The 12167-nt window shown below is 46.2% G+C and overlaps 1 protein-coding gene and 1 long non-coding RNA gene across 2 annotated transcripts in view; one reads left to right on the forward strand and one right to left on the reverse strand.

Annotated features, from left to right (window-relative positions):
• GRID2 (glutamate ionotropic receptor delta type subunit 2) overlaps positions 1-12167 on the reverse strand; it is an 873695-nt gene that overhangs the window by 180156 nt on the left and 681372 nt on the right. The window contains 1 exon segment of the mRNA XM_029076869.1: positions 1710-1811. Within this exon segment, the coding sequence (XP_028932702.1) occupies positions 1710-1811 (102 nt within the window).
• On the forward strand, positions 5700-8409 carry LOC120638728. The gene is made up of 2 exons (XR_005660618.1): positions 5700-5813; positions 8239-8409. It is a non-coding gene; the product is annotated as an uncharacterized LOC120638728 (long non-coding RNA).

Raw genomic sequence — 12167 nt, forward strand, 5'->3', positions numbered from 1 at the left:
ACACAGCGGACAGGTGGCAAAGCCGGGATTAGAACCTAGGTCTTCCGACTTGGGCTCTTTTCACTTGGCCCCGCTGCTCCTCTTATTCCTTCTCCCAAGTCAACTTGGACCAGTCTCCGGGCTCTCAAGAGCCCAGTTTAGAGAGGACCGTTTCGGCTGGTACCCCAGTCCTGAGCCCGGCGCAACAGGAGGGATGACGCCTGCAGCCTGGTGACTAAATATGCTAGTTGCCTGGGGCATTTACTAGTCAGAATGACCCCGTAGCCCAGAGAGAAGCCTCAGAGACCATGGGCCCTTGTTCTGTAACACTGACAGATTTTCCCCAGGGGGAATTATTGTGTTCTGTAAGACGCTTTTTAAGGGTAGAAACTGCTTCTGGCTGTGGATATCCCCTGTGCTGGGAAATGAAGACACAAACCCATGTGTTATTGTGGATTACGAGTCTCAGTCCCAGAATCCCTTCCACAAATGGGCATCTGCACTACAAACACTCTGAAAGAAACTGTACCAGCAGCACCCTGGAATTGATCCTACTCCTGGTGTGACAGGATGGGATTCCGCACGTTAAAAATGGTGAGATGCTAATTTGAATCTCCCTTGATAGGGAACAACCACAGAACATTCATGTCAGGAAGAAACGAAGAATCAATTTTAATTTGAATGAAACGGTGTACCGAGGGCACCCGTTGCTGCTGTGATGTGATTTGGATGAACATCCAATTAGCATTAGATAGGACAAAATGAACACTATTTTGTTTCTCTCTCAAGTTACTAGCTTTTCCATTGGTTCACTGGGTTGATGAGGTCACTCTACAATGATGAGCCCCGGCCACAAGCCTAGGGGCATTGGCGGAAATCTGGCCAGATGGATTCCATCCGGAATTGATGAAAAAACGTTCACGGAGAAGGGTTTCTGGCTGTTGTAACTATCTTTGATTTTAGACCAAGCTCCTGACCAAATTTGAGGGCCCAGACTAAGCCCTTTATTGCTCCTATTTCCTTGCTGATAGCTTTCTTTGTCCTGCTCGCACCTCATCTTATGAGGGAGACAGGGAAACCGCCACTTGATCTGACTGGGCCCTTGGCAACTGCAGCTGAAGTGTTGGGAAGAAACGGCGGAACCTCTGATGTCCTAAAACAGGGCAATTGAGGAATCAGCAGATGATGATGATTATAATAAACACAACAATTATTATCAAAAATAATAATAATGGCATTTGTTAAGTGCTTACTATGTGTCAGGCACTGTACTAAGTGCTGGGTTAGATTCCAGATAATCAGGTCCCACATGACAGTCACAGAAAAAGGGAGGGAGAACTGGTGTTGAATCCCCTTTTCACAGATGAGATAACCTAGGCACAGAGATGTGACGTGACTTGTCTGAAGCTCCACAGCAGGCAAGTGGCAGATCTGAGATTAGAACTCAGGCCTCTTGCCTCCCAAACCCTTGCTTTTTCCACTTAGGTTAGACTGTTTCTCACCAGTTGGGACTATGTTGACAAGTAACGAACCTTGGGCATCACAGCATTTCTAAGAAATATCTGACCTGATGCTATCACAGGGAAAGTAGCCCAGAATGTCCTTCTGGCATCGCTGGCTAAACAAAGCAGCAACCCACAACCACCTCCCCTCTGTTCAGCATTCCAGCTGGGAAAAATCAAGGAAGAATGGGAACTTTTTGATAGAGATAAGGCTCAGGTTGCCCTTACCAGCACCGTGACGACACGAAGGACGACTCCACGCATGTTATTCTCCAGTTTTATGTCTGTCAGTGACCCATTCAGCCCCGTGATGGGATTCCAGCAGCCAAGCTGAAAGATAAAATCGCACCGATCACCTTTCTGCCTTGAGAACCTACACAGTAACCCCCACACAGAGGTCTCGGGGGGCTGCAGCCCATGGGTTGTCTCCAGCACCCAGGAGACAGGCAGGTTTGTGGGTGCCTTATCTTTGTAAGCACAAATAAAGTCATCATGAAAATCATGTCCCACTCTCAAATACCAGCTCGCTAGTGAGTGACAGAACCCTCAGTACAGTGCATGAGGAAGCTCAACGAGGACTTCAGATCTAATGAGGAACCTTTCAAACATGAAATGGTTAGAAACACAACCACTAGATGAAGTTCTGGGGAAGTACTAATTGGAAAAGCAATCGCTCACATCATTTCAGCAAAACATCTGTTCTGGTATTTTTAATTTTTTTTAAGGAATAAGTAATTAGTACAGTGCTCTGCGCATAGTCAGCCCTCAATACCATCGATTGATTTACTAAGCACTTATCACGTGCCTGGCACTGTGCTAAGTGCTGGGGTAGGTATAAGATAATCAGGGAAGACAGTCCATGTCCCACAAGGAACTCACAATATTAATTTCCATTTTACACATGAGGTAACTGAGGTATAGAAAAATTAAATGACTTGCCCCAGGTCCCACAGAGGACAAGTGGAGGAGTAAGGATTAGGACCCAGGTCCTTCCGACTTCCAGTTCATTGCTCTATTAAGTCACGCCGCTTATCATTTCTTGGATAACTCTGATAAAAGAGTGACAATAACTCTGATTAAACTCACTCTGTCCACCCTTTAAAAAAATCTGAAAACTGAAGGAGAGAAGCCCTTCTTCCAGAGCTTTGCCTCTGTCTGGGATAAGTGAGGGGGGAGGGTCTTGTTTGGGTACCGAGCCTGCCTTTCTTGCCTGGGTGATATCAGTCCTCGGGGGGACTGGGGACGAGCACTCTTCCTGGAGCAATCCCTGTGTTTGAATCTCTGGAATGCCTCTGCCCTTCGCCGCTGCAGAACCTGCTAGAGTGATAGCCAAATCTGTGAACTCATCGCCTCACAACCAATGCCTATACATCTCCCCTAGAGTGGGATGGATGGCTCTCCCCTCAGCATCAGGGAGAGAGGAAGAAGTGATGTGACTGGAATCAGCAGCAGCCCCTCTTTGTACCAGGCTGCCAAGAGAGAATCCTGCTGCCTGTCTTGGGAAACAATGTCATTTTGCTAGTGGATTCCAGGGCTGCGTACCGACAATCTGGAAGCCAAATTTCCATCTCTACGGAGTTGGTTTATAAACTCCCATTGTAGCCTTTTGCGGAGTCTGATTTGATCAGCAGAACCATTCCCGGGCCCGTTGACATCTGCACAGCCACGCGAGGGCCCCGGCGGTGTATTTTCTGATATTGCACTGTAGTTCCTAGCGCCCAAGTACAAAAATCACTGCCATGCCACCTGAACTCGCAGTCTAAGTGGGAAGGAGAACAGGTATTTAATACCCATTTTACAGATGAAGAAACTGAGGCAAAGAGAAGTCAAGTGACTTGCCGACAGTCACATAGCAGGTAAGAAGTGGAGGAGGGATTAGAAACCAGGTGCCTTGACTCCCAGGCCCATTTCTCTTTCTATTAGGTCACTCTGCTCTCAGTCAGTTTATGTTAGGAAGGAAAGGTGATGTCATCCCTTGGGATAAATATGCCAGAAGAGAGTGCAAGCCTGTGTTTTCTTTATTAAAATATTATAGAAAATGTTGCTAATTGTTAGGCTCAGCTGTAAAAGCACATTAAATTCATTCAATGACATGTCATTCTTAGTTACATAAAAGGGTCTAATTAGAACTTAGATCCAATTAGCAAATCTAAATGTGTTGAAAGTCTAATTACAAAAGTTATTGTATTGCTCTCGCCAAATTTATAATCTTAGGAAGTTTCTGAAGAGTCTTTGTTCGCTTTTGGGGTCAGCTGAAGTCCATCTTTAATTATGCTCATTAATGTGCACTTTTTTCTACAATTATCTTTTCAGTGGAATTCATTTCCACCACAAACAATGCTGGTGAAATAAGTTATCTAAAGGTTTAGGGAGGATCTCATTTTCCAATTTTCAATTGAATTTTTTCAATCGCGCTCATTTGGCTCTAAATTTAATGATTGTCTTATGTGATGCCATCTTGTTCTTGATGAATATGCAGAAGCTAGCAAAGTTAACACGAAGCTGATTTTTGTCTCGGCGTGAACGAGAATACTGAACTCCTTATCAAACTGCCCAAGAAAACCCATTACACGGGGGCCTTTTGATGCCATGAAGGGCAAAATATTTCCTTGGAACTATGAGAAGATTTCAACCGCTGAGCTTATTTATTCTGCACTTTATTTCAGGGATGTGGCTTAGGCCAACAACTTCTTAAATAGAATGGGATTTTACCACTGCTTTTCTTCAGTCATCAATTAATCAATCAGTTGCACTTACTGAGCACTTATTGCGTGCAGAGCACGGTGCTAAACATTTGGAAAAATACAATGTTATGGAGTCGGGAGATATGTTCGCTGCTCTCAACAAGTTTACAGTCTAGTGATGTTTGTGTAGACACAGAATGAAAATGAATGTTCAGTGCTTTTTGAAAAACATTAAGCAACTGAATGTGATTTTGGCTGGGGCTGTATGTGAACTGCATTTGGAAATTTGGAGGAACACTTTGACTGGATACATCTGTTTTCATCCCCTCTGGGTTCAAGGGAGAATGTAAAGTGCTTCGCAATTCAGATGGAGATGATGCAGCTTTATTGCTTGGACGCATTCTTATATGCCATTGCCTGGCCCGACTGGAAGGTTTTGGACTCTAAATGTACCATTTCTTTGGTGTTTCATTCATAGAAGCTTTGTGAGTCATTGGGGAGAATGTTCAGGAGACCAAGAAGCAAATTCCAAAAAAAACCGGGCATCTCACAGTGTACGATGGAGCCTCGCTTGAGGCAAGACTTTTCAATCCCACCCATTCCCAGGGACAGGATTTCACCTTCAATGGTGCTATCTTTGAATTCATAAGACAGCTCTGAATATTTCATGCCGTAATCAGGTTGCTGTTACCATTAATAATGATAAGGATGAGGATAATAATAATAACTATGGTATTTGTTAAGCGCTTACTATGTGCCAAGCACTGTTCGAAGAGCTGAGGTAGATACAAGGTAATCCAACTGGACACAGTCCGTGTCCCACATGGGGCTCAGAGGCTTAATCCCCATTTTACAGATGAGGTAACTGAGGTACAGAGAAGTGAAGTGATTTGCCCAAGGTCACACATCAGACATGTGGCAGAGCCAACATTAGAACCCATGTCCACCGGTCTGATAGTTCAGCTAATCAGCATCTTTATTTTGCTGTTAGCACTCTTCACCAAACAGAGATTCCCCCCTGCCATTCCTGTGGAGAGTGGGGACCTTGAGACTCTCTTCAGAACCTCTATTGACCTAAGCAAGCGGTGCCTGGATGATCTGCCCTTCCCTATGATCAGTAGGTACCCCGAAATGACTCCCCTGTTTCCCTCTTCCCTGGTGGTGCAAGCATTTGGTGGGCAAGACCAAGCCAGCTCCTAATGGTTCCAGGATAGGGAGAAGAGGAGCTTAAAGAGCAGAACACCCAGTAACTGCTGGATTGCTCTACCTTATTTGCCCTGTTCCTAGGCCCACTCTGGCTGGGGGCAGAGTTTAAGGAGCTGACCTACCATCATGTTGGAATATCGGCCACTTAATCTCTCCTTCCTTCAGCTCTGAGCCTCAGAGAGGGCTGAGAATGGCAGCAACCTGGGGCTGCCCAGCCTGGGAATCTCATCTGTGGTCAGTTTGGGCTTGTGTTTCATGGGCAAACCAGGAATATGGGTTATCTGACCACCATCTTCCCTGTCTCTCATTCCCCTCGCAACAGTGTCCCTTCCATCAGAGAAGCACCTAGGGTGCATCGAGAAACTCTCTAGTCTGAGGTGTCTTCGATCCTGACAGCAGTGAGCTGTGGGGTGAACAGGAACAGGACCATTTCCTCCCTGAGGTGAGTGGGGAAGGAAGATTTCCCAGAAATGGTCAACATCTAGGCCTCCCCTCCCCAAATCCAGGGCTCTGAGTGCTGAAGACAGGAACAGTGTCCCCAATCAACCCTTGGAATGTGCAATCCGCTTCCCAACCAGAGCTGGAACCGCCAGTGGTGACTCACGTTTCCCCAACTGCTGGGCCTCAGTGGTCTTTCAGTCAGGAGCTGTTCAGGCCTTCCCACAGTTGCTTGGTCTGCTCAAAATCTCTCCCTTCTCGTGGCCCCGGCTCTTCTACTCAGTGTCGCTCCCTAGCCCAACTTTGGACGTAATCAAATTAGAAGGATTTGGATCTAAATGCACTGACTTTCCTTATAAAATTTGGCAGAGACAGATATGAGGAAATGAGAAGTGAATCTACCATTGAGGCAGGTGGGACTACTGCCCCACATTACCTTCCCCTAGGGGGCCCCCTGGGAAGGGGAAAGCAAGACTCTGCTTTTAATGATAATAATAATAATTACGGTATTTGTTAAGCACTTACTATGTGCAGACCACTGTTCTAAGCGCTGGGGGAGATACAGTGTCATCATTGTCCCACGTGAGGCGCACATTTTTAAATCCCCATTTTTACAGATGAGGTAACAGCCACAGAGCAGTTAAGTGACTTGCCCAAGGTCACACAGCAGACAAGTGGCGGAGCTGGGATTAGAACCTCCAGCCTCTGACTCCCAAGCCCGGGCTCTTTCCACTGAACCATGCTGCTTCTCTAATGAAAAAACCTACTTTGGACTCCAATGCATCCTCTAATCATCATCCCATCTGTCTGCTGCTGAACTCCTTGATCGAGTTCACTGCCTTTTCTTTCTAACAACTCTCTTTTTGACCCCTTAAAAAGGTTTTCTTCACCTTTGCTCCCCTGAAGATCCAGGTCCAAGGTCACCAATAGTCTCTGGCTTCGCCAAGTCTAAGGGTTCTCCTCTTCCCTAATCGTCCTTGACCTCTAGGTCCAAATTGATCTAAACTTTCCAAACTGTTGACCACCCTCCAAGAGATACTCTTTCACCAACCTGGGATTCACTTGGTTTTCCTCATCTTTCTGCCCACCCTTTCTTAATCTCTTTCTTGGGCTTCTCTTTCTCCTCTTATCCCCTAACTCCGGGTGTCTCTGTCTTTAGAATGTGATCTCTGAAGTCAGAGACTATGCTTTTTGGCATCTTTTACTCTCCCAAGCCCATATGGCATTCCACACATCATAAGCACCTAGTACAGCGGTCACATTACCACACACCCCAGAACAGTACTCTGCACACTGCAGATACTCAGAACGGTATTTTGCAAAGAGTTGGCAATCAATAAATGTGATTGATTGATTGCTGGGCTGTGCCTGACATGCCTTGGAGCCACTGAAAGGACAGCAGCAAAGGCCAACCCTCTGTTCTCCTTGAAACTTAGACCATAGGGCTGAAGGGCCCAAAGCGAGAGGGCTCACTAATAAAAATAATAATAAATGTGGGTATTTGTTGAGAGTTTAGTATGTGCCAAGCACTGCTCTAAGCACTGGGGAAGGTACAGGGTAATCAGGTTGTCCCAGGAGGGGTTTACACTTTTAAGCCCCATTTTACAGATGAGGTAAGTGAGGCACAGAGAAGTTAAGTGACTTGCCCAAGGTCACCCAGCAGACAAGTGGCAGAGTCGGCATTAGAACCCGTGTCCTCTGACTCCCAAGCCCAAGTGCTTTTTCCACTACGCCACTCTGCTTCTCAGCCTTGGCCCCAGGCCAGATTTCCACACCAAATCCAGGGTTTTCTTCAAGATTAAGTCTAAAGCTTCAAGTAGCTTTACAGTTGGAAACTCTTAAGTTTAAAGCTTCAAGTAGCTTTACAGTTGGAAACTGCTCTTCCCTGACCGGCTGGGGGTTTCCTCTCCCGTAAGGCATAAGGGGAATGCCCAATCTGATGCAAGTTTGGCCTCTCTGCACCCTCCTCCCCAGTTCCCAGCCCAGCTCCTTCTCCTGCCAAGGCTGACGGGTGGGGCCACTGGAGCCAGTCATCTTGGTAACGGGCCCAATGACTGTCAATATCCCTCACGATGTGGTGTCTGCTCATAACGAACAGTGGATTCAAGAGCGAGGACCAATTCCATTTCCTTTCAATTGCAGCATATTGATTTTCTGCAGGATTTTCTGTTTATTGGATGAAGCCGTTTAGAAATCTTTTTTTCGAAAAATGTTTAATGCTTTAATTATTTCCTTCACTGGAGATTTGGCAATAACAATCCCGTAGCGTCGATTCCCGTCAATGCGGGCATCGTGTGATCGACAAACCGGCTGGAGAATTAGCAGGAGTGCAGTTGGTCTTTCTCCCGCACGGCCCCACCCCCAACACACTTTCGTGTCCTCTCTCAAGAGACTATTTGCTTCTTATAGTTTGGCTGTTTTTCCTCCAGGTTTCTACATCACTGGCCCGAAGCTCTAAGGGGTAACATTTAAATCTGGCTTTGCATGGCTGTTTCTCCGGCAATGTTATGAAGTAAAGAAGAGCCGGGCGGTTCAAGTTTAATTTTACGCTGAATAGTTTGTGGGCTTTAATAACACTATTCAAGAGGCGGCTAATTGAACACCGGATGCAATTTGCTGTATTTCTTCGTGTGCACTCCTAGTCACCACAGAAGGCTAAAGTTTTTGAATATCTAATGGTGATATCCAGGCCAGTGTCCTCTACTGAGGGGCTCTTCCCTTGAAGCCCCAATCCAATGATCCAAATAGGCCAGGATAGGCCAGGTCAGGAGTAAAGGCAAAGTTGATTGACCTAGGCCCATAGGAAATTTGTAACTGGGAGCATTTTATCTACCAGATGCTGAAAGCTTTCATGGGTTAGTTAGTGTATTTAGCAAACACCGTACCTAGTGCTGGGGTAATTGCAAGAAAATCAATTAACACACAATCCCTGCCCCACAAGAGGCTCAAAATCTAAGTGAGGAAGAGTAGACGCCTAGCACAAGAAGAATAAATGACAAGCGACAATTAGAGCAAGGTGAAATCCAACAATCCAAAGTATCGGTAAAAATATCTATCTAAAACAGGATTCTGCAAATAATACTACTAATAATAATTGTTAGGTGTTTACTATGTGTCAAGCACTATCCTAAGCAATAAATACAATAAATACAATACAATAGATTGTACGATAGTAGATACAATCAAATCAAACTGTACACAGTCCCTGTCTCATACGAGGGTTATGGTCTAAATAGGAGGGAGAACAGGTAATGAATTCCCATTTTATAAATGAAGAAAACAAAGCACTGAGAAGTTAAGTGACTCAGCAAAGGTCACACAGTTGGCAAGTGGCAGAGCCAGTATTAGAAGCCAAGCCCACTGACTCCCAGGCCCATGCCTTTTCCACTAGGTCACACTGCTTCACAACCTGGGTTCTGATCTCAACTCTGCCTCTTCTGAGCTTCGAGATCCTGGATAAGTCATTTAGCTTCTCTGAGGTTCAGTCCCCTCATCTGTAAATTGATGATTCAATACCTGACTCAATATCCCACAACGCTTACATACATATCCATAATCTATTTATATTTTCGTCTGTCTGCCCCTCTAGACTGTGAGGTCATTGAGGGCAAGAAAAGTGTCTAACGACTCTGTTATATTGTACTCTCCCAAGTGCTTAGTACAGTGCTCTGCACACAGTAAGTACTAAATAAATATGATTGATTGATTGACTCTTCGATTTTTCTCCTTCTCCTTAGACGATGAGCCCCTTTGTGAGGCAAGGACTGTGTTCGACCTGAGTATTTTGTAACTACCCCAGTGCTCAGTACAGTGCTTGGCACCTAGTTAGTGCTTAACAAATATCACAGTTATAATTATTTATTATAATACTGAGGGGTTCATGACTCATCGGTACACACCAGGGTATCATGGAGAACACTGGAAAGAGCACGGGCTTTGGAGTCAGAGGTCATGGGTTCGAACCCCGCCTCTGCCACTTGTCAGCTGTGTGACTTTGGGCAAGTGACTTAACTTCTCGGTGCCTCAGTTACCTCATCTGTAAAATGGGGATTAAGACTGTGAGCCCCACGTGGGACAACCTGATTCCCCTGTGTCTACCCCAGCGCTTAGAACAGTGCTCGGCACATAGTAAGCGCTTAACAAATACCACCATTATTATGGAATAGGAAGATTCTCCCACCTCCTTTCCCTGAAAAAGGTCCTGATGGGGAAAGGGCAAGGAATTCTCTACCCCTGGTCTGGAGCTGGCCTTGAGGTCCCACGGACCCTGTCAGAATGGATCAACTGCAGTCAGCAGCAGCAACAGCAGCGACTGTCAGTAGCATCTAGGCGGAGAGGAGGAGAGTCCGCTTCTTTGGCTAACATGAGAATGGCTCTCATCAGGTCAATGAACCCAAAGTTACTGCCAATTCCTTCATTCAGTCGCCTTTGTTGAGCACTAACTGATTTTACAGCTCGATAATAACGAGATCAAAGAGTGTAAAAAATGGGATTGAACCCAAATAATTAGATCACCAAATCAGGAGAAAATGCTGCTGCCGACAATAATGATAACGATAATAACAATGGTGATGGTTATGATACTGATAATAATTGTGGGTTTTAAGTTTCAATCGTATTTATTGAGCGCTAATTGTGTTCAAGGCACTGTACTAAGTGCTTAAGCGCTCACTATGTGCTGAGCGCTGGGATAGATACGAGATAATCAGCTTGGAAACAGTGCCCGTCCCATGTGGGGCTCACGGCCTAGGTAGGAGGGAGGATAGATTTTCCATCCCCATTTTACAGATCAGGAAACCTGAGGCACAAAGTGACTTGCCCAAGATCACACAGCAGAGCCGGGATTAGAACCCAGGTCCTCTGGCTCCCAGGGACGTGCTCTCCCCACTAGGCCAGACTGCTTCTCGGGCCAGGCATCATGAGGACAGGGCCTGAGCCATGCACAGTCACAAATGATCCTGACTTAAAAATATCAGTTGAAAAGATCAGCAGGAGCAGCTGGTCAAAGTGTGGGGATTAGGCCTGGGTCAAGCCCTCTGCTGCTCTCAGTGTTTAGTTAGGTGGTAATAATGATAATGATGGTATTTTTTAAGTGCTTACTACGTTCAAAGCACTGCTCTAAGCGCTGGGGGGATACAAGGTGATCAGGTTGTCCCACGTGGGGCTCACAGTCTTCATCCCCATTTTACAGATGAGGGAACTGAGGCCCAGAGAAGTTAAGTGACTTGCCCAAAGTCACACAGCTGACAAGCGGCAGGGTTGGGATTAGAACCCATGACCTCTGACTCCCAAGCCCGTGCTCTTTCCACTGGGCCACGCTGCTTCTGATGGGCAAATTCCCCGTGGGTTTGGATCACATCTCATCCTGGGCACGCTTGCCATGGCATGTATCTCAGTGCTGGGGCTGACACTACACGACTCTGAGCTCGTTATGGTCCGGGAATGTCTGTTATAGTATTGTGCTCTCCCAAGCACTTAGTATAGTCCTCTGCACACGATAAGCGCTTAATAAATATGAGCCACTGTTTGAAAGGTAGGTTCCTCCTAGGCCCGAAGCAGGATCTCTTTTGGGAATGACGCCATTTTCGAAGGGAACTTCATAAACATGCAAGTGCCGCCTGCAGTTACAGTGAGCGAGGCTGACAGGGCAATCTACCTGTCGTAGGCATTTCAGGGGTAAGTGACACACAAGTGCAGACGTGAGCAGCTTTAAACGAAGACTCCTGATGGAAATACCCAACTGCCAGTTAAAGTGATGAATGACAAAACAGAGCTGCTCTAATAAGCTCTCTGCGGAACCGGAGACGGTCGCGGTAGGGGCCACGCCAGCGCTGCCTTGGGGACAGTCTGATGCCACTACCGGCCACCCTCTGCCTGCCACTCAGAGAAGCAGAGTGGCTCAATGGATAGAGCGCAGGCCCGGGAGTCAGTAGGACTTTTCTGCTGTGTGACCTTGACGTCTCTGTGCCTCAGTTGACTCATCTGTAAAATGGGGATTAAATCCGTGAGCCCCATGCGGGACAGGGACGGTGTAAAATCGGATTTGCTCGTATCTACCCCAGCGCTTAGTACGGTGCCAGGCACGTAGTACGCTCTTAAACAAATGCCACAATTATTATCATTGTTATTATCGTTATTATACTTCCTGCCTAGAGGAAACCTGCTTCTTTCTAGGGAGATTGGGGCAGGTTGGTTATTGGAATGATCTCAAATGCTGTCTCCCTAGCTTGCTGACCATTCCTGGGGCCATCCAGGATCTTTCAACGATTCTCTTATCGACTGAGAGAATGACAGGGTGACAGCCCGGCCCTTGGCACTCTTTTGCTTTCCTTATCTTCATTTATCCCAGTGTGGCTTG

The sequence above is a fragment of the Ornithorhynchus anatinus genome, chromosome 12 (assembly GCF_004115215.2).
Source record: "Ornithorhynchus anatinus isolate Pmale09 chromosome 12, mOrnAna1.pri.v4, whole genome shotgun sequence".
Lineage (NCBI taxonomy): Eukaryota > Metazoa > Chordata > Mammalia > Monotremata > Ornithorhynchidae > Ornithorhynchus > Ornithorhynchus anatinus.